At 42.6% G+C, this 21,741-nt stretch overlaps 2 protein-coding genes across 6 annotated transcripts in view; one reads left to right on the plus strand and one right to left on the minus strand.

The window, feature by feature from the left end:
* ERGIC2 (ERGIC and golgi 2) overlaps positions 1–9,769 on the plus strand; it is a 43,353-nt gene extending 33,584 nt beyond the window's left edge. For 2 of the 3 annotated variants that reach the window (XM_081330715.1, XM_081330716.1), the window contains 7 exons: positions 220–315; positions 871–926; positions 3,609–3,707; positions 4,287–4,384; positions 5,419–5,581; positions 6,776–6,855; positions 9,400–9,769. In XM_081330715.1, coding sequence (XP_081186841.1) covers positions 220–315; positions 871–926; positions 3,609–3,707; positions 4,287–4,384; positions 5,419–5,581; positions 6,776–6,855; positions 9,400–9,465 — 658 coding nt within the window. In that variant the 3' untranslated portion in view covers positions 9,466–9,769. Of the gene's footprint in view, positions 1–219; positions 316–870; positions 927–3,608; positions 3,708–4,286; positions 4,385–5,418; positions 5,582–6,775; positions 6,856–8,876 lie in introns of all 3 variants that reach the window. The other variant, XM_081330717.1, reaches the window with a different exon arrangement.
* Positions 9,770–17,832: 8,063 nt separating this feature from the next.
* LRRK2 (leucine rich repeat kinase 2) overlaps positions 17,833–21,741 on the minus strand; it is a 95,189-nt gene continuing 91,280 nt past the window's right edge. For all 3 annotated transcript variants that reach the window (XM_081330713.1, XM_081330712.1, XM_081330711.1), the window contains one exon: positions 17,833–20,442. In XM_081330713.1, the coding sequence (XP_081186839.1) occupies positions 20,321–20,442 (122 nt within the window). In that variant the 3' untranslated portion in view covers positions 17,833–20,320. The remainder of the gene's footprint in view (positions 20,443–21,741) is intronic.

The following is a 21,741-nucleotide window of genomic DNA, read 5'->3' on the forward strand; positions in this document are numbered from 1 at the left end:
ACACTGGTAAGTCACTCCCGATGTTTTCTCAGTTTGTGAGCTTGTATCTACTTCTGTGGTCATGGGGGACCGTTACAAATTTGCCTACGTAACCTACATTGTCCGAGAATTCGTACTTTGCAAGGCCTCGAAAGGCCTGTCAGACGCTGGCGCGTCCCTCAAATGTGAAGTACTACTTTAAGAATTGCGTGGTTTTCCCCCCCCCCCCCCTCCGCACAGGGAAGACCATCCCGTACAATCGGCCGACGCCTGCAGAATTCATGGACATCTCTACGTGAACAAAGTAGCAGGCAACTTTCACGTTACAGTGGGCAAGTATGTTCATTTCACTTCCTGAGACGCTTTCAAGTTTGCAACTTGTAAGAACGCCTGTGGACTTCAACGCCCAGAATTCCCTAGCCAGCATGGCTGGCTGGAGAATTCTGGCAGTTGAAGTCCACGTGTCTTAAAGGTGCCACGCTTGGGAAACCCTTGCTATAAACCATGGGTCTTCAAACTCGGCCCTTTTGTGACTCATGGACTTCAACTCCCAGAATTTCTCAGCCAGGCATGTTGGCTGAGGAATTCTGGGAGTTTTTTTGTTTTTTTGTTGTTTTTTTTTTTTTTTTTGAAGTCCATGAGTCATAAAAGGGCCGAGTTTGAAGACCCCTGCTATAAACGAACCCAATTTCTTCCCACGTAAAAGCACTGTTTCTAGGAACAGACCAACAGTGCAACTGTAGGTATGTTTATTTGGAAGTCTGTTTACAAAAACGCATTCCTGTCCTTGAAGGTTTTTTTTGGAAATGTGTTTCAGGTCCTTGCTTAAGTCTGCCTTTTGATAATGTTCTCGAGTTCCAACACAACCCTTTTCTTTTTTTTTCTTTTTAGGGCAATCCCCCACCCGAGGGGCCACGCACACTTGGCAGCCCTTGTGAGCCATGAATGTAAGTCAGCTCCGTCTCTTGGCGTGAAAGTGTGATTTGTCGCAGGGTTTGGGGGACCCATAATATCTAGCATATAGAATAACCAAAGAGTTGGAAGGGACCTTGGAGGTCTTCTAGTCCAACCCCCTGCTCAGGCAGGAAACCCTATACCATTTCAGACAAATGGTTGTCCAATCTCTTCTTGAAAACCTCCAGCGTCGGCACATTCACAGCTTCTTGTGGCAAGTAGTCCCACTGATTAATAGTTCTCACTGTCAGGAAGTTTCTCCTGAGTTCTAGGTTGCTTCTCTCCTTGGTTAGTTTCCATCCGTTGCTTCTTGTCCTGCCTTCAGGCGCTTTGGAGAATAGCTTGACTCCCTCTTCTTTGGGGCAGCCCCTGATAATATAACTATTTTATTTATTTTTTATTTTAATTCCATTTATATCCCGCCCTTCTCCGAAGACTCAGGGCGGCTTACAAGCTTAGCAGTAGACATATTTTTCTCAGGTTGCCAAAATACTTTGTGGCATATACTCTGCAAAAGCAGCAGGCCTGTGAATGGGTGCTTAAACTAAGGCACATCACAGCTACAACTAGATTGGTTGAGCTGAGGAAGGAATTGCACCCTTCTCCTTATTGCTTGGCACCCGTGTAAATGTTTTGCAGATGTTTTTATCTCCAGCAACTGCCAGCTTTCTTACAAAACGCTGAAGCATGATATTCGTTGAGGCAATCTTAATAGCTTGAATTGAAGCCATTAAGGGTTTTCAGGCTGTGCCCAAAGATTAAAAAAAAATGCAATACAGGCAGTTCTTAACTCACGACTTACAATTGATGCTAAAATTTCCGTTGCTCAGCGTTAAGTGAGTTTTGCCTCATTTCACCACCTTGCTTGCCACGGCTGTTAAGTGAATCGCAATCATTTAACCTGGTTGTTAAATGAATCTGACTGTCAGAATCCATTTATATCATATTCATAAATGGAATGTTTCAAACATTATTCCATGGATCCTGCCATCTCCCGAAGAGAAGAGAATAGATGTGTATTGAACCGGCAATAGGCATTTCAAAGGAAAGGAGAAGCCTTTTGAACTGGGGAAACAAAAGGGGGGGCTAGCATCTGGTTTTTGTCACGGAAGACAGCAATAAACATGAAGGGTCCTAAGTTCCTTTTTCCCACGAGATGGATGATACGAGAGAAAGGATGGGGGACTGACCAAATGGGGTTAAGGGGGGTTAAACCGGGAACTCTTTATAAGGGTTTACTTCGTGGAATAATATTAAGTCCTGTCTCGTTCCTACAACCAAGCATGTCATAGTAAAGATTCTTTTTGGAATAGATTTGACTCCAAGAATTTTGTCTTCCTAAGACGTGGTTTGGGGTGGGTCCTGACACTGACCTTACTGCTCAGGTCGCAAAAGGGGATCACAGGATCCCGGTCATAAATATGAATCAGTTGCCAAGCGTCTGAATTTGGATCATGTGACAAGTAGCAAGAAAGGTCGTCAAAAAGGGTAGAACCCCCACTTAACAAACCGACTCGCTTAGCAACAAAAACGTGGGGCTCAATTGTGGTCCTAAGTCGAGGACTACCTACAATTCCAGACTAGCCACAGACCTTTCATATCTTCCTCCCCCCTAGTTCAGGGATAGGCGACCTTGGCTCTTTTATGACTCGTGGACTTCAACTCCCAGAATTCCAGAGCCGGCCATGCTGAGGGGAAAGGGTTTCCATGCTGAGCCATGCTGGCTCAGGAATTCTGGGAGTTGAAGTCCACGAGTCACAAAAGAGTCAAGGTTGCCTAACCCTGGTCTAGAATATCTTGTGGTCCGAATCCAAATCTGATTCCCTGGAGTGGGTAGCATGGCATCGTCAAAATGCTAGAGGGATAATGGGAAGCTGTGGACGTAGATCAGGGGTCTTCAAACTCGGCCCTTTTATGACTTTGGACTTTGACTCCCAGAATGCCTCAGCCAGCCATGCTGAGGAACTCTGGGAGTTGAAGTCCAGAAGTCTTAAAAGTGGCCAGGTTTGGAGACCCCTGACATAGGCAATGAGATTTCGTCTTCAATTTTGAGTAGAAGAATGAAGCTCTGCGATTGCCCTGAATTGTTGAACCTGAATTGAAGGCAATCCTTGACTTCATTTAGTGAGTTGAATATCAGCATTTATTAGTTTTCTAATATCAGTTTAAAATATCTTTTCTAACTAATTATTGTTATGAATAGATGTACAGTTGAACATCAGCATTTATAAGTTTTCTAATATCAGTTTAAAATATCTTTTCTAATCAAAGCGTATCTTAATTGCCTTTGCACTCAGTGTGCATTTATTCAGTCAGTATCCTATTTCCGCTTTTTCTTTCGGTTTTAATTTCCCATCCCTATTCAAAATATCATTTATAGTTTCAAAACGAGTTATATTGGGGTAGCCCAAAGATTCCCTTATTCTAACTTCTTAGCGTTTTCTTATTTCCCTTTTCACGCCAAAATATGATATTCTGATTAGCAATCTCATCTATCTAGTTATAATAATATTTCTATTTCTAACAATCTCTTCTTAACCATATTCAAACATCTAATTGGTAATATAATATCCCCTCGAATAGGTCAAAACCACTGTTTCCGTCAGTCGTACTCATATATGTGCCTCTAGCTAAAATCACAGGATTAATCTGTTGTCTTTCGTTGTGTCTTCCAGCATACAATTTCTCCCATAGGATAGATCACTTGTCTTTTGGAGAGCTTATCCCGGGCATTATTAATCCTTTAGATGGTACCGAAAAAATTGCATCAGATCGTAAGTGGGTTTCTATTTATTTTTTTATTTTTTTGGGGGGGGGGGGAAATCAGGTTTATCTGTTGTTCCGCTTGGATTACAATTTTCTTCTTGATTTCCTTAGACTGGATTTATTGCGGCGTTTCAGTGGCATTTTTTTTTAACTACTCTGGTGAGGTGCTAACCACACCTCCGTTGAGAACTGAATAATCATAATCGGTAGGGTAATAACGTTTCATAAATAAATTTGTCATTTTCAGGGAATTTTGCCTTGAGAACAATGGCACGTTTTTCTGTGGAACCTCTTTCGCCTCCCCCAAATTATTAACATATTTACATAAAGGTTAATCAGCTTGCTTGAAGGGGTGATCCATTTAGGTAAACGCAAGGGGACAGATAAAGAGGCACGAGAGACGTAGACACAGTGATTCCATTTTAATTGTGGGTAAATGAGTTTATCTCAGGTTTAAATCCGCTTTAAAGCTTTCTCTGTGACATGGAATAAAACCAACGATGTAGGTTTGTGTTCAGACTGTTGTTTTTCCTGTGTGATGAATTTTGTTTTAATTGATTTTTTTTTTGGGGGGGGTGTTTCTACAGACAATCAGATGTTCCAGTACTTTGTCACAGTGGTGCCGACAAAACTTCAAACGCACAAAATTTCAGCAGAAACGCATCAGTTTGCAGTAACAGAAAGGGTAAGTCCGGGCTTCAAAAAAAAAATAATGCAGTTTTTAGAAACAATTTGTGTGTGTGTGAGCTGTAGGTGCTATTTTCTTCTGTGGTTTTCCTTGATGATAAAAAAAGTAAAATATTTTAGAAGTATTTTGTGTGTATGAGCTGTAGGTGGTATTTCTTCTGTAGTTTTCCTTTGTGATAAAAATAAAATAATTTTTTTTTCTCTTTTATAATGTTCCTTAATATGTGCCAGCCCTTCTGAAATAAATTTTAAATAATAGTCACTTACATCTTGATTTTAGGGTTGTTGTTTTTTAAGTAGACAATATTTCAGTGTTGCCATTGATGCCGTTTCCATTCAGACTGTTGCTGTTTAGATCAGGGGTATCCAATCTTGGCAACTTTAAGACTTGTGGACTTCAACTCCCAGAATTCACCAGCCAGGTCTCCAAACTTAGCAACTTGTGGACTTCAACTCCCAGAGTTCCCCAGCCAACTCCCTGGGAATTCTGGGAGCTGAAGTCCACAAGTCTTAAAGTTGCCAAGGTTGAACAACCCTGACTCTGATTTCTGTCTTGTGTATGTAAATCAGAGTCTTCATTTGTCTTGGACCTAATACAGGTAGTCCTCAACTTATGACCGCAATTGACCCCCAAAATTATGTTGGTAAGTGAGAAATTTGTTAAGTGAGTTTTGCCCCATTTTATGATTTCCCTTGCCACATTTCTTAAGTGAATCCCTGCAGTTGTTAAATTAGTCACACGTTTGTTAAGTGAATCCAGCTTCCTCATTGAGTTTGCTTGTTATAAGGTCGCAAAAGGGGATCATGTGACCCCGGGACACTGCGACCGTCATAAATACGAATCCAAATGTAAATCCGGTGACCCCGGGGATGCTACAAGGGTCATATGTGTGAAAAACGGTCATAAGTCACTTTTTCCAGTGCCGTTGTAACTTCAGACGGTCAGTAAACGAACTGTTGTAAGTTGAGGACTCCACATAGGGTATTGCAAAGCTGTCCCTGATGCAGTTTCTGTATTGCTGCTTTTCCTAGGAACGTATAATCAACCACGCCTCTGGAAGCCACGGAGTTTCTGGAATTTTCATGAAATATGACATCAGTTCCCTCATGGTGACTGTGACCGAGGAACACATGCCGTTTTGGCAGTTTTTAGTGAGACTCTGTGGTATAGTTGGAGGAATTTTTTCTACCACAGGTAAAAATACCTTCTGATCTATTACAGATTACTACGAGACGCTTTTTAAATGAGTCACCCCCAATTTTATGACCCCCCCTTTTTTGGGCAACCATTGTTAAGCGAGTCGCCACAATTACTAAGTCAACCAGGTGTCATGGTTCCAACAGATGAAACTCTTCAAAGAACCTCAAGGCATTGTTTACCTACCATTGGCCCGGTGGGTTAGTAAGTCCTTAAATGACACCAGGTAGTCCTTAAATAGGGATGCGGTGGCTCAGTGGGTTAGGACGCTGAGCTTGTCGATCAGAAGGTCGGCAGTTTGGCGGGTCGAATCCCAAGTGCCGCGTAACAGAGTGAGCGCCTGTTACTCGTCCCAGCTTCTGCCAACCTAGCAGTTCGAAAGCACGTAAAAATGCAAGTAGAAATATAGGGACCACTCCAGTAGGAAGGTAACAACGTTCTGTGTGCCTTTGGCGTCTAGTCATGCCAGCCACATGACCACGGAGACGTCCTCGGACAAGCGCTGGCTCTTCAGCTTTGAAACGGAGATGAGCACCGGCCCCTAGAGTCGGAAACGACTAGCACGCATGTGCGGGGGAACCTTTACCTTTAGTCCTTAAATGAATCCAGCTTTCCCCCCCCCCTCCACCCCCATTGCCTTTGCTTGTCGGAAGCTGGTTGTGGAGTGTGCAAATGACAAACGCGTGAAAGCCTGTTGCAGTTGGCTTGTTTGTTTATCTTCAGAATGGTCCCCGAATCTTTTTGAAATTAATTTTATTTTCATATTCTCCTTTAACAAACAATTTCAGAGCTTTCTAAGGGCTGGTTCCCACGTTATACATTTTAGATCTATTTTAAAGGTATTTTCAACAGGCGGTTCAAAATTTACAGCAGTCTGGTCTGATCTAAAACTCCCTTTTTCCCGAGCCGACCAAATGTTGGGTTTAAGAATTATAGGAATTGTGATCCGAAAGGAAAATGGAATGGGGAAAGCACTTTCAGATTACAGATTTATTTGAGGGGGGCTGTAAATTATGCACCCCAAAAGCAGCACTGGTCCGGGATTTAGGATTGCTTCGGGTCTTCTGTCCAGTGTTGTAAAATTGCTCTCAGCCTCATCATTTTATACTCTGGATAATGACCGCATAACCACAGTACAGCATCGGATGATAACCAGCGTCACCAAATGTTCAATTTGTTCTCTTGCTGTAGGCATTTTACACAGCATTGGAAGATTCATAGTGGAAATTCTCTGTTGCCGTTTCAGACTGAAGTCTTCTAAATCTACACCTGTAAGTATATTCCGAGTAACCCCTGAGCTTTAAGAGAAGAGAATACTTGTAGCTCAGGGTTGAACTGTGCGGTCCGTGGTTCTCTCTGAGCTTGGCTGTTTGCTTGCAGACATTTCATGACTCAACTAGGGAACGTCATCAGTGTGAAGTTTCTCAGACTTTTTTTTTGTGATTCTGTGCCAGCCTGTGATCCCAACAGCTGAGTCCAGGGCATCAGAGGAGGAGGAGATGCCTGGGAGCCATCAGAGTCGGAGGAAGGCTCTGATGAGTTACAAGACTTACAAAGTGAGGAAGAACCTGGCTCCTACAATCGTGATCAAGTTGAAAGCCAGCTGTGCTGGGAGGATGAGTCAGACTCTGAGGAAGCACAGCTGGAAAACCTCAGAGATGCTCAAAAACGTAGACAGGTCACCCGAGCAAATCAGAGGGAGGCAATGGGGCAACTCCAGGGGAGAAGGAGAAAGCAGTGAGAAGCCACGGCTTGGGGGCTGCGTAACAAAAAGGGAATGCGTGGGCAGGGCTGGTTGCTGGAAGCAACCGTTTGCAAAGACCTTCTGTGTCAAGAGATGATGGTCTGTTTCTGTTACCACTGAGTTATTTCCTGTTGGCTCCTGCTGTTTTGTTTGTGGACAAGGTCTGTAACTTAAATAAAAAGGGCCTGTTTTTCCAGTCTGCTGTTAAAAGAGGAGTTGTCTTGTGAAGTAACAAGGACGTACGTAGGCTGGGACAGAACAGTTTTTGTCACTGATGAAGGTTCCCTAGTTGGATCGCAAAAGGTCTGCAAGCAAAAAACCAAGATCATAGAGAGCACCAAGGACTCCAGAGAGGCTTTGTTTGTGTCAAGCCTTAGACAGGACTCTGCTTTCCTTTCCTGCCTCGCTCAGAGAGACAACGGAACAGAATAAGGTTATAAATCCAGATGAGGGGGGAGGATCCTTGGAAAAATCTAAGAGCTGTTTTGGGAGCGGAGCTTTGCTGACAGCAAACTTAAAGAATCGTCAAGACTTTGCAGTGCCGTAAAAGATAACACTTTATGGAATAGACATCTCAGAACCGAAGAAGAAAAACCAGCTCTGGTTTTCCCACCCGAAAATTTGCTTAGTTAAAGAATAGCTTCCCCTGCCCTCACTCACCGGGTGCTTCCATTGTCCAATCATAGAACTTTGGCTTGTTATGGGAACGGTCCGTTTCTCCATCAAGCAGCTGCGTTAGTGACCTTGACGTTCTTGCAGGCTCTCAAGGTCCGTGCAAGTTTCCTCCCTGCGCTTTCTACCCCTCCCGCCTTTTCCGTGGCAAGTTGGTTAGCAATAAAGGTTAGCAAGTTTCATAGCGATTCAGTCTTGACATCCCAATTTTTAGGGGGTCTTCCTTGTAATGACACCCTTGCACCCCATTTCTTTAGCCTTTGGGGGAAAGTTGACGTTAGAATATTTATGGAATCACAGAACTGATAGGAACCCCATGGGTCGTATAGGAATAGGAATACTCTTTATTGGCCAAGTGTGATTATATGCACAAGGAATTGGTCTCCGGTGCAGAAGCTCTCAGTGTACATACCAGGAAAGAAAATGGTAAGTCACAGATCATAAATCATAAGGTACAGTCCTAATTTATAAGGTACAAAACAACAGGGGATAAGTCGTAAGGTACCAATGGGAGAAAGTAGTAGGAAAAATGAGAAGGGAAATAGTAATTCAGTCCTACTATAAGCTTAGATATTGTTAGGCATAAGATAGTGTTGTGAGAATTAGGTGTTTAGCAGAGCGATGGCATGGGGGTGTGGAAAGGTATCTGTGTGTCTGGTTTCCTTGGCATGCAATGCCCTAGCAGCGTCCTGAGGAGCAAAGTTGAAACAGTTAGGGGCCGGGTTTGAAGAGCCCTGTCATAAGAGTATTCATTAAAGTCCATGAATACAGTGAATAAACATTAGCAGCGGTACTACGATTCTAACAAAATCTTTGATACATCTTTTATATTTTATTTTATTTATTTGCATCCTGCCTTTATTATTTTTACTCAAGGCAACGAACATATCCAACACGCCTTCCTCCTCCTATTTTCCCCACAACAACCCTGTGAGGTGAGTTGGGCTAAGAGAAAAAAAGACTCGCCCAAAGTCACCCAGCCAGCTTTCATGGCTAAGGCGGGACTAAGACTCACAGTCTCCAGGTGATTGGCCCAAAGTCGCCCGGCCAGCTTTTATGGCTGAGGCGGGACTAAGACTCACAGTCTCCAGGTGATTGGCCCAAAGTCGCCCGGCCAGCTTTTATGGCTGAGGCGGGACTAAGACTCACAGTCTCCAGGTGATTGGCCCAAAGTCACGCAGCTGGTTTTCATGGCGAAGGCAGGACTAGAACTCACCACCTCCTGCTTTCTAGCCTGAAGCCTTAACCAGTAGAGCAAATTGTCTTAACCCTTCCCAAATACAGCTGTGCTACGATTTTCCTCTTAAAAAAAGGAATAGGTGGAGTTGAACAACAACGAGCCGAAGTGCACGAAGAAGCAGGGGGGGGAAACTTAACTTCTCTGCTTCCTTTCTGACAGGTTCAACTTCCAGATAGTCAACGAAACGGCCACGAACCTCTCGTGACCGAGGACGCGACGGAATAGCCCCTCCTTCGGAAACGGTTGTCTTTCCGTCCCGCGGGGAAGGCATTTTTATAGCGAAACATTTGTGCAATACGTTAAAAGACTCTCCCGAACGGAGGACAAAGGAGCCTTTTGCAGCAGCAGCAGCAACAAAAAAAGGGAAAACCATTCTTAACTTTTCTGTGTGACTTATTTGTCCTTTCGAGGATTCCAAAAAAAAAAAGAGTCCGAGATGATTAAGTCCTACTACCCGGAGAAAAACAGGACGGTGGTTTTGAGAGGAGACGTAATTCAGAAACTGCAATTAAACTGTGAAACTTATCAACTCGGTGTTTCAGAGTCTCCTAACTGATAACGTTCAAAGGAATGAAATTGGAAAGAGATGTATTTTCCATAGGCAGCAGGGCAGGAAAATTTGCAGCCGAAACTCAGAAGTTCCATAGTTTTGTTTTTAAAACAGGATGGAAGGTGTGGTTTTTTAAAAAAAAAAATTAAAAAAAATCCCCTATCTTTTAGCATGTAACTGCTGCCGTAAGAATCCCAGGAAATAAGAGAATAATCGAACAAGAAAGTAAGTTAAAAATCTTGTGCTGGGACCCGTGCAGCATATAAACAGATTTACGGAATTGGCTGTTTAAACAAATGTGGAAAACCTTTTAGCGTATCGCTTGTTTTCAAACTCTTTCAAGGGGTGGGGGTGGGAGGGGCAAATGGATTGATCAAAGAATTATGGGCTCTTTGCAATGTAACTTGTTGAGAGTGATTGACGGCCTCTTTCTCTAGGGACACTTGACAATCTGAAGCATCCATTGTGGTAAATGGTTAATTTTCTGGAGTTTTAAGGTACCATCCAATTGGATTGCGGTGCTGATCGCCATTATTTTTGTAGGCTGGTTCGTACAGGTATATAATCACATCTTACAGCAGATTGTCTGGTAACTCTTCGAAGTGACCATTTTAACACTTAGGACTGTTGCAGCCGCCCCATGGTCATGTGATCACGCTTGTCAACTGACTCGTATTTATGACCGTTTGCAGTGCCACATGATCCCCTCTTGCAACCTCCCAACAAGCAAAGGCAATGAGGAAGTCCGTTTCACTTCACCACTGCGCTACTAACTTCATAATTGCAGTGATCCACTTAACAACTCTGGTGAGAAAGGTCGTAAAATGGGGCGAAATTCACTTAACAAACAGCAACAGAAATTTTTGGCTCAATTGTGGTCATAAGCTGAGGACTGCCTTGTAGCTGCTTGTGCCTTGCCTTAAATCTTTCTTGAATTTATAGCAGACGGTGGACAAAAGCAATACTGGAATTAGTGGACGCTGATATTGCAGATGAAGTATGAATTTTACTGAATTGAATCCAGTGCCTCTTAATTCCATTCTCTAGTATACAATAAGAAAATGTGAGCTAAATCCTGAGCCTTATCTATGTAATTGGTATGAAAGGCAGTCATATGTTGTCAGTGAATTTTATTCAACATCCACCATCACCTTTAACAAGTAAGAACTAGGTAAAGGTAAGGTAAAGGTTCCCCTGCACATGCGTGCTGGTCGTTTCCGACTTTAGGGGCCGGTGCTCATCTCTGTTTCAAAGCCGAAGAGCCAGCGCTTGTCCTAGGACGTCTCCGTGGTCATGTGGCCGGCATGACTAGACGCCAGAGGCGCACGGAACGCTGTTACCTTCCCACCAGAGTGGTCCCTATTTTTCTACTTGCATTTTTACGTGCTTTCGAACTGCTAGGTTGGCAGAAGCTGGGACGAGTAACAGGTGCTCACTCTGTTACGTGGCACTCGGGATTCGACCCGCCAAACTGCCGACCTTCTGATCGACAAGCTCAGCGTCCTAACCCACTGAGCCACCGCGTCCCTAAATAAGAACTAGAGGTCCATTATTTATTTGGAAAGCTTAACAGAAGGAAAAAGGTAGGATGGCTCCACCATAGCCTTCTCTGCATTGAAGAATAAAAATGTAGGAATAACTCTTCAAAAGTACCAGCTTGGCGCTTTATCAACGATTAAAAAAAACAAACCCCATGGCTGTTAATTGGAAAGTGGAAGTGGGGGAAAAAAAATCTGATTTTAATGACAATGGAAGGGACGGGGCAGGGGTGAGCAACTGTGGCCGACCTGTGGCTTTCAACTCCCAGAATTCCTGGCGGGCTGAAGAATTCTGGGAGTTGAAGTCCATCGGTCGTAAGGATGCCATATGTCTGTGGAGGTTCTTAGGGGTCTTCAAACCTGGCCCTTTTATGGCTCGTGGACTTCAACTCCCAGAATTTCTCAGCCAGCATGGCTCAGCTTGGAAAGCTTTCCCTTTTCCCTCAGCTTGCCTGGCTGAGGAATTCTGGGAGTTGAAGTCCACAAGTCATAAAGCGGCCTAGGCCAGGGGTAGGCAACCTTGGCTCTTTTATGACTCGTGGACTTCAACTCCCAGAATTCCTCAGCCAGCATGACTCAGCTTGGAAAGCTTTCCCTTTTCCCTCAGCGTGCCTGGCTGAGGAATTCTGGGAGTTGAAGTCCACGAGTCATAAAAGGGCCAAATTTGAAGACCCCTGTTCTTAATGATCCAGGTCATGGTTGTCCCAAAAGTGCTTTTATGTTGTTGTTTTTTCCCAAGAGGCAATTGGACTTCCTTGTTTTTCTTTGAATGTTTTGAATGTCTTGGGTTGTTTTTTTCTTTGAAAACAAAAAGTCCAATTGCCTCTTGGGGAAAACAAACAAACAAACCACCTTTGGGTTAAAGATGCCATAGTCGCCCAGCCCGGGATAGACAATCTGATGCCAGTGAAAAATATTGTATTCCAGCAACACTGTTGTGGGGAGATGAACGTAACTCATTCAGATGGTCAGATCAGTAACTCATTCAGATGGTCAGATCAGTTTTTTTGGGGGGGCATCAAACTAGTAGGTTTAAACTGTCTTGCATGCGGAAAGCATTTTTGAAAAATCTAACTCACCCAGGCTGGTGGCCTTCATCTTCTAAAGAAGATTAATCAGTAGGTCTTGTAAGACGTTAAAAATTCTGCACCCAAGACAGCCGCTTATCGTTATCACAAAGAGTCTTTTTTTTTTATTTTCCCCCTCTGCCAAAATATTTGGCTTTTCCCTCATTCTGAGTTAGGGTGGTGGGTGTGTTGGCTCGCAGTTCTTGGGAACGTAGGAATCTGGTGGGATTGTCAGCTGATGGGATCGATCCATTTCCCAAGAGTTATGGAGTCCGTAGGAAGCCGTCGAGGGGCACCCTGAGACCTTGGCCGAACAATTTCATGTTACCAGATTGGTTTTCAGGAAAAAAAAATTAAACCACGAATTCATCGCTTGTGAAAATGAAGTAGGAAGATGTTCACCACTGCTGTTCAGGAACGGGACCGAGGCTTTGTCCAGTGTTCAGGAACGAAGGGCAGCTTCTGAAGACATGGTGGTTAATATCAAAAAAAGGTGTCAGCAAGACTACATGGATTATTTTCATGGGCTACGGAGGGTAGATTCTTGTCGCCTGTGGCCTCATCATTTTAGAAGAAAACTATGGAATAAATAAATTCGGCGTATTAGGTTCAACTGCACAAAGTTTTTATTTTATTTTTTTCCCTACAAGAAATGCCACATTATTTATTAGCCTAAAATTCTGTAAAGGCCCGCAGTGTACATTCTGAAGAACTGGAGAAGCTTCTTGGAGGAGAAGCGAAAGGTTTTCAAAGAAAGAAAGAAAAAAACCCTCAAGGAAATCGAGTTGCCTTTGGGGGGGGAAAGCACCTTTGGTTGGAACTGTGACGTTTCCCTTTTGCCCTCTGCATTATTAAAGGACTTTTGAGCTTTTTAATTAAGTTCATTTTTACCTGCTTCCACTACGACGCCATATCTCTTCCCACAAAGTTTTTTGTTCTCCCGGATCCTCAGCTTCTTTCAAAATGTAATGAACGCTGTCCAGTCACTCTTCCTTTTTATACATTCATTCTTCCTTCGTGTGGCTCTCTTCAGAGTCAACTCTTCTTTATAGTCAAACCACCTATAAGTCCTAAATGTTCTTTCATATTGGTGACACATCCTTTCCTTCCACAACCATTCCTTCTCAAACTTTTCTTCACAAAAGCACAGGCTTAAATATCTATTCTCGCCATATTCGGCTTTATAGTCCTCCTAGCGTGCCCTGCTCACCTGTATATCCAAATGGGCATACAATGGTACCTCGGTACTCATCGTTCTGGGAGGCGCGGTCAGTAACATAAACCATGAATACTATACAATTGTTTATTTCACGTGAGGAAAAAAATTGTAATGAGTCACCAAGGCATCCCAATTAGGTAAATTTCTGCTGTTCCTATTCTGTCTGTTCAAGCAGAAAACAACAGAGGAGCAACGGCTCAAGTATTCTTGCGTAAAAGCCATGGTGTCTCAAGTAGAAACTGTAATTCATACTTTTAAATATCTTGGCAGTGCCTGAGTGTGTAGGGAAACTTTGCATGTTCTTTGCTCTGAAAGCCACATTTCACGATGATCTTTGGAAATTAGGTGTGCTTTAAACATATATGTTACCTGTTGTCATTTGCCTTACTAGTCACTAGGTGCCATCACCGTTCCACAATCACATTTTGGGGTGTGTGCATTTTGAGTATTAATTATTTAAAATACTATTTTACGGGCACCTTTAGATCAAAAAGTGACTTACAGATTTTCAATCTGTGTGTGTGTGTGTGTGTGTGTGTGTGTACACACACACACAAAATATCAACTGATAATGCAAAAACTGCAATATACTGGATTTCGGCATATGGAATTATCTGGAATCTATTAAATGTTCTCATGCAGAGTCATATCCTGACTGCAAGTAAAATAACATCTTTTTTACATGCAGCAGTGGGGTACAATTTGTAGCTGTATTTAATAACCCTTGAGAGCTGACCCATAAAATCAGCAAAACATAAATCCCATTTATTGAAATGAGTATTTCCCAGTTCTGATTGCTTGACGAACATCAAGTTCTCACGTAATTCATTCTCATTAAGCTTTCTATTTTTTTTAAAAAAAAACTTTCCTGATCATGACTAAATCCTAGAAATAAAATATAGATGATATAGCTACATGATATAGAGGTGATATAAAGATAAGAAGATAGATGATAGATAGATAGATAGATAGATAGATAGATAGATAGATAGATAGATAGATAGATAGATAGATGATAGATAGATAGATAGATAGATAGATAGATAGATAGATAGATAGATAGATGGATAGAATGGATAGAATGGATAGAATGGATGGAAAGATGAGAGATGAGAAACAGATAAGATTGATAGATGATAGAGAAATATAGGATGGGTAGATAATATAGAGAGAGATAAGATAGATATAGCTTAGATACTGTAGATGATAGATCATAGATGAGATAGAGAAACAAGAGATAAGATTTATAGATGAGAGAAATATAGGATGGATGGATAGAATAGATAGACATGATATAGATACAGTAGATATAGCTTAGATAGTGTAGACTGATGAGAAACGAGATAGACAGAGCCTTGGTGGAGCAGAGGGCTAATGCCTCCTTAAGTGACACCAGCTGCCTGCAATTAGCGCAGGTTCGAGTCCCACCAGGCTCAAGGTTGACTCAGCCTTCCGTCCTTCCGAGGTAGGTAAAATGAGGACCCAGATTGTGGGGGGCAATAAGCTGACTTTGTAATAATGCCGCTTGGGGTGTGTGTGAAAGCCCTAATAAGCAGGCATATACATAGAATGAAGGCTACTGCTAAGCTTGTAAGCCGCCGTGAGTCTTCGGAGAAGGGCGGGATATAAATGGAATTAAAATAAATAAAAAATAAAATAAAATAGATAAGATAGATGATAGAGAAATATAGGATGGGTGGATGGATAGATGTGATGTAGATATAGCTTAGATACTGTAGATTGATGAGAGAGATAAGAGATAAGATAGATGATAGAGAAATATAGGATGGATAGATAGATGATAGAGAAATATATGATGGATGGATGGATAGATAGATAGATAGATAGATAGATAGATAGATAGATAGATAGATAGATAGATAGATAGATAGATAGATAGATAGATGAGAGAATGAGATCATTATAGTGGATATTCTGTTTTCTTTTAACCTTATTACTGATGATAGGTCTCTAAGCTGTCCAATCAGGTATTTTGCACACTATAAAAACAGAGAAGGCTGACACAAGATCGCTCACTAGCATTGCTTAGCCTTAGACGTTCTCAAAGGAAATGTTTCAACTTCAGATTTGGATATAGGAAGACTTGTTAAGAATGATTAAAGCGTGCCTATAATGTAGTGCAGGCAAACCATGTTTCTTCTGAATTCAATAAGGTAGGGTAAGGAAAGCCCAACCTCTTCAAAGGGGGGGGGCGGAACCAACAACTCGTCAGACTCACATTTTTGGGGGGGGGGCAGAAATGGCTTCAGCATCGGCAGGTTTGCCGGGGACGCCCGCGAAGGAACGACATCTTCAACCGCTCCATAGAAACGTGAAGCGTAGGCAGCTGCTCAAGGAAAAAGGCCATCGGATCAGAGGGATTTTTGCTGTTTGGGAAAGCAGCTCCGGCACAGATTGCTTAGAGAAGGTCACAAATTCAGAGAAAAACAGTTGGAGGAGAATTGTGTTTTTTTTGGGGGGGGGGTTTGCAATGGAATTATCAAAGCAAAACGAAGGAGAGTTTTCAACTTGGCTTTTTCACGAAGCAGAGACAGAAGTAGCTGATATTTTTTTTAAAAAAAAAGAAAAAAAAGACCAAAGTTTTCTTACCTAATAAAGTAGTCCTTGGCTTACGACCGTTCATTTAGGGACCGTTCCAAAGTTACAACGGCGCTGAAAAGAGGGACCTAGGACCGTCTTTCACGGTTAAGTCCCTTGCAAAATCACATGAACAAAATTCAGATGCTTGGCAACTGGCGTGTACTTGGGACAGTTGCAGTGATCACCTTTTGTAACCTTTCCCAGCCGGATTCTGACAAGCAAAGTCAATGGGGGATTTGCTTAACGACTGCCCGGTTCACTTAAGAACCTCAGTGCTTCGCTTAGCAGGGGCTAAGAAGTTCGTGCAATGGGCTGCAACTATATTAACTGTCATCCAGCTGGCTTTCGTGCGTAAGGCAGGACTAGAACTCACAGTCTTTTGGTTTCGAGGCCAACACCTTAACCACTACGCCAGCTGGCTCCCTATTTTTTCCACATTAGAAATAATCGTGCAGATACAAGATGTTGGTGAACAATGTAGCATGCTGCAGAAAGTACACGCAGGGGGGAAAAATACCTTGTTTTTAAAAAAGGCAAGAACACAACAGGTCGTCCCGCTCAATTCTCCAGTGTTGCCATGGCAAATCTAGACAGCAGACTAAAAAGCAGAGACATCACCCTGTCAACAAAAGTGCGTATAGTCAAGGCTGTGGTCTTCCCAGTTGCAATGTATGGCATTGAAAGCTGGACCATAAGAAAGGCTAAGCGCCAAAGAATGGAGGCCTTCGAACTATGGTGCTGGAGAAGACTCCTGCGAGTCCCTCGGACTGCAAGGCGATCAAACCGGTCAGTCCTAGAGGAGATCAACCCTGACTGCTCTTTAGAAGGCCAGATCCTGAAGCTAAAACTCAAAGACTTTGGCCACCTGATGAGAAGGAAGGACTCACTGGAGAAGAGCCTAATGCTGGGAAAGGTTGAGGGCAAGAGAAGAAGGGGACGACAGAGAAGGAGGTGGCTGGATGGAGTCACTGAAGCAGGAGGCGTGAGCTTAAATGCACTCCAGAAGATGGTAGAGGACAGGAAGGCCTGGAGGAACGTTGTCCATGGGGTCACGATGGGTCGGACACGACTTTGCAGCTAACAACAACACCTCCTCTTACAAAATATCTCCAAATCCACATGAACCCATTGGAGTTTCTGGGTCCTCATTTGGCCGACCTCAGAAGAATGGAAGGCTGAGTCAACCTTGAGCCGGTCAAGATCAAACCCCTGGCAGTCGGCAGAGTTAGCCTGCAATGCTGCATTCTCACCACTGTGCGACCATAGCTCTTTTTGACTTTCAGTTACTGTTTTCTGCTGGGGGGGGGGGAAGGGTTAAACTTGAGAAATTCCAGTGGATTTTTTTTTTGAAGCACATCTTGCTTTCAAAATCAAAGCCAGCAATTGCATCCACCCAAATTACTTTCATATTCCCTCTCTTTCTGAAACCATGTCAAATAGTCTGGTTTTCTATTAAGCACAGTGACAGCTTATAGAATGGGGGGGGGGAAACTTACACAAAGTACTAATCTTTTAATCTTTTAGATTTAATCTGCCAACTGGTATTATTGGTAGAGTTGAGATATCCAGGTGTGTGTCATCTCAGTGAACGGAGTTACTGGCAAGCTTCAATCGGTATCAAAATATTTGATTTTATTTGAAATAGTCGTGAATAAAACTTCGTTAACTGCGCAGATTAAGGCCCAAATAATTTACAGGACGAATTGCTTTGTTTAAGGTACATAAAATGCTTGTTACCTTTTAATATACACTGTTCATACAGGTTTTTAAATTACACCTTTCCATATAAACAAAACAGTTGCAGAAAAATAAGGCTGTCTCGAGAGGGTCACAATGATTAATCTGCAACTACACAGTCATTATAAACCATAGCCCTTCTTTCATACTTCCAGATGGGGATTTAAACGTCCAGAATGCCTCGTGGGCTCATCTTATTCTTCAGGCTGTGTCACTAAAATCAAAGAAGTTAACACTTCCCCCCCCCACCCCTCTTCTTGATAATTCCCTTTTTTTTCCAGGGAAAAAGCAGACCCTGATTCCAGAAGCGTCAGGGTTTGAGAGAGCTGTCCAGCAGTGAAAAACAGAAAAGAAGAGCCCCATAGTTAATAATAATGAGTTGGAAGGGACCTTGGAGGTCGTCTAGTCCAACCTGCTGCTCAGGCAGGAAAGCTGCCCTTATACCGTTTCAGACAAATATATTGTTACTAGTTGTAATGCTGCAACCCAGATTCAGATCACTACTAACCCAATTCATAATTGCTTTCACAAAATATAGAAAGGTCTATAACACAGCTACATTTTGCATATTGATCATAAACAACCGGATAATACCAAAGTCAATCTATTGATAAGAGACTTTTCTCACTAAAGCCAGATGCAGGATGCAGCATTCAGATGTGCAAATTCACAACGGTAACTGGGAACCTATTTGTCCTCCCCACTGAGAAAACCATTTGGAAGGAATACAGAATGACAGAGATGAGAGGGACCTTGGAGGTCTTCTAGTCCAACCCATTGCTCAAGCAGGAGATCCTATATACCAGGGGTAGGCAACCTTGGCTCTTTTATGACTCGTGAGGGGAAAGGGAGAGGTTTCCAAGCTGAGCCATGCTGGTTCAAGAATTCTGGGAGTTGTAGTCCAGGAGTCTTAAAAGAGCCAAGGTTGCCTAGCCCTGCCCTAGGCCTCTTTATGACTTGTGGACTTCAACTCCCAGAATTCCTGAGCCAGCCATGCTGAGGGAAAAGGGAGAGGTTTCCAAGCTGAGCCATGCTGGCTCAGGAATTCTGGGAATTGAAGCCAACGAGTCATAAAAGAGCCAAGGTGGCCTACCCCTGCCCTAGGCCTCTTTATGACTTGTGGACTTCAACTCCCATAATTCCTGAGCCAGCCTCACTGAGGAAAAAGGGAGAGGTTTCCAAGCTGAGCCACGCTGGCTCAGGAATTCTGGGAATTGAAGTCCAGAAGTCATAAAAGAGCCAAGGTTGCCTACCCCTGGCCTAGACCATTCCAGACAAGTGGCTGTCCCATCTCTTCTTAAAAACCTCCAGTGATGGAGCACCCGCAACTTCTGTAGGCAATTTGTTCCGCTAATTGATTGTTCTCACTGTCAGGAAATTCCTCCTTAATTCCAGGTTGCTTCTCTCCTTGATAAGCTTTCATTCCATTACTTCTTGTCCTTCTTCCTTCAGGCGCTTTGCAGAATAGGTTGACCTAATGACTCTCTGTGAAAGTCCTTCAAACGTTGGAAGACTGCTCGCATGTCACTCCTGATTCCTCCTCTTTATTAGACAAGAGAAACCCAGTTCCCTCAATGGTTCATCGCAGAGTTTGGCTTCCATACCCCTAATCGTCATTGTTGCTCTTCCCGGAATGCTTTCTACAGTCTGAGCAACTTTTTTTGGATCTTGGCAACGAGAACTGGAGGCAGTATTCCAAGTGTGGTACTAACACTTGATGTGATCTTGAATGTTTCAGATCTCCTGTGAGCCCGGCACTCCCCTGCAACTCATTAAAAGAATCTTCCTTTTTTTCTGGCTTCCACCCAAGCCTGAGAAAAACCTGGCATTAATGTAACCTTTTATTAAAGGTCACATTAAATTTAATCAGTTAAATCCTTAAAGCAGCACCTTGGGCAGAAGCCGAAGGTGTGTGTGTGTGTGGGGGGAGAAAACGTGAGCTGAAAAAAGCCAGAGAAAAGAATAATTTCATCCAAATTATTTTCAAATGTGCCCAACGGGTGAGTTGGTGTTATCAAAAATTACACTTAGGATGCCTTTAATTTCCTGGTATTTAAATAGCTTCTATATTTTAACTAATGTACATAAAACAGTTAAATCGTGTTGACTTATACCTACAGCAAGATATAAATAGAATAGAGAAAGTAGCAAAAGAGAATTAATTTAAACCTAATGGCATCTGAAACCAGAAGCAATACATTTTTGGGCTGCCGTTTAATCTGGAATATCGAACACTGCTGTGTAATTAATATTTTTCTTTCATTTTAAAGGAAACCGGTGGTAATGTTGCATTTAACAAGTATTTCACCCGTCCTTCAGTGAAACTAACTTCAATGGTCTCGTGTAAATTATAGTGAATTCCGGCAAGTTAATCCAACGAAAGATTCTTCATCTTCTCTGCTAGCTCTTGCCTCGTTGCAATGTGTTTTTTCAGGTTTTGCACTTCGTGTGACAGGTTAACATCCCAGACAGACACAGAAGATTGCATTCCTGTCAAGAAAATCATTTAAAAATAATGACCGAAGATATTACATGCACAAAAATGCTGGGCATATTTGTCAGTTCTTGCATTCGCTGACTTTAAAAAACAGGAGCCAAAATAGGCGATTTCTAGACCAGGAATTATATATATAACTATTTCCTCCTTCCTTGCACCTATTGTACACACTTTCTCATTCACACATTCTTGCATTTTTTTTTCCTGATGCAGGCCAGAAATGGCTATTTGTTTATTTATTAAATTTATATGCCACTCATCTCTCTACCTAAAGTGAAAAATGGCTGTTTCTCCAATGCCTTGATTGTTCTGTAAAAATCTAAGCAGGATGAGAGCAGTGATGACGTTACCTAGTCTGGTAATGAAATGTCTGCAAGAAAACAACCGTCTCACAGAGCACCAAGGACCCCTTATTTCAACTCTGAGCTACAAATATTCTCCTCTATCAGAACTGGAAAATACTTGAATGGGAAACAAACAGAAAACGCCTCGGGCGAGGTTAAACTGAAGAATAAACAAAACTGAACTCACAAAGACGGCAAGCCACAAGCCACACTATCGTTGTGTGGAAATATCCAATAGTTAACGCTGAACTCAAAGGACGATTCAAGACTTTATTTGTAGCAGGAATATAAGTTTGTTCTGGTGAAGAATCAACAGGTAAAAAGCTAATAGCTGGTTCTGATGGTCCAGAACTCACAATGAGTACAAAGTGGGGCTAGAAAATTGTTGTAGGGCCTTTGGTGCTCTCTGAGCTTGGTTATTTTCTTGCAGATGTTTCGTTACCCAACTAGGTAACATCCTCAGTGTTATTAAGGAATGGGATTTGCTCTTATTTTTATATACAAGCAGTGCTTTTTTCGTAAAAGAAAAAGGTGCCGGAACTCACACATGTCATACAACCCGCCTTGCCTACCCTACAAGGTTCCATCCAAAAAAGGTGCCGGAACTCCGTTCTGAGCGTTCAATGCCAAAAAAAACCCTGTACACAAGTGGCTTGCACTGTCAGTATTGGTGGGAATCTTCTTGGTGATTCTTTGACTGGGCTGTTTACTCTTAGCTGGTTTGTCTGAGTTGGTAGCTCCTCGATTAGGGTATTGCTTATTTCTTGATTGTTGGTCTGCTGTTAATTTTGCTATTAATTTCCGCTCATCTGAGTGCTGATTGCTGGTGGGGATGTCATGCCAAACGCAATCATCAGGCAAAAATGCAGTGAAGGGGCACTGAGGTAAACACGCCTTCAGAAGTGTCTGCAGAAGTGTGGTAAAAATCCAAAATGGCAGCCATGGCGA

Source organism: Vipera berus (assembly GCF_964194415.1).
Source record: "Vipera berus genome assembly, chromosome: 6".
NCBI lineage: Eukaryota > Metazoa > Chordata > Lepidosauria > Squamata > Viperidae > Vipera > Vipera berus.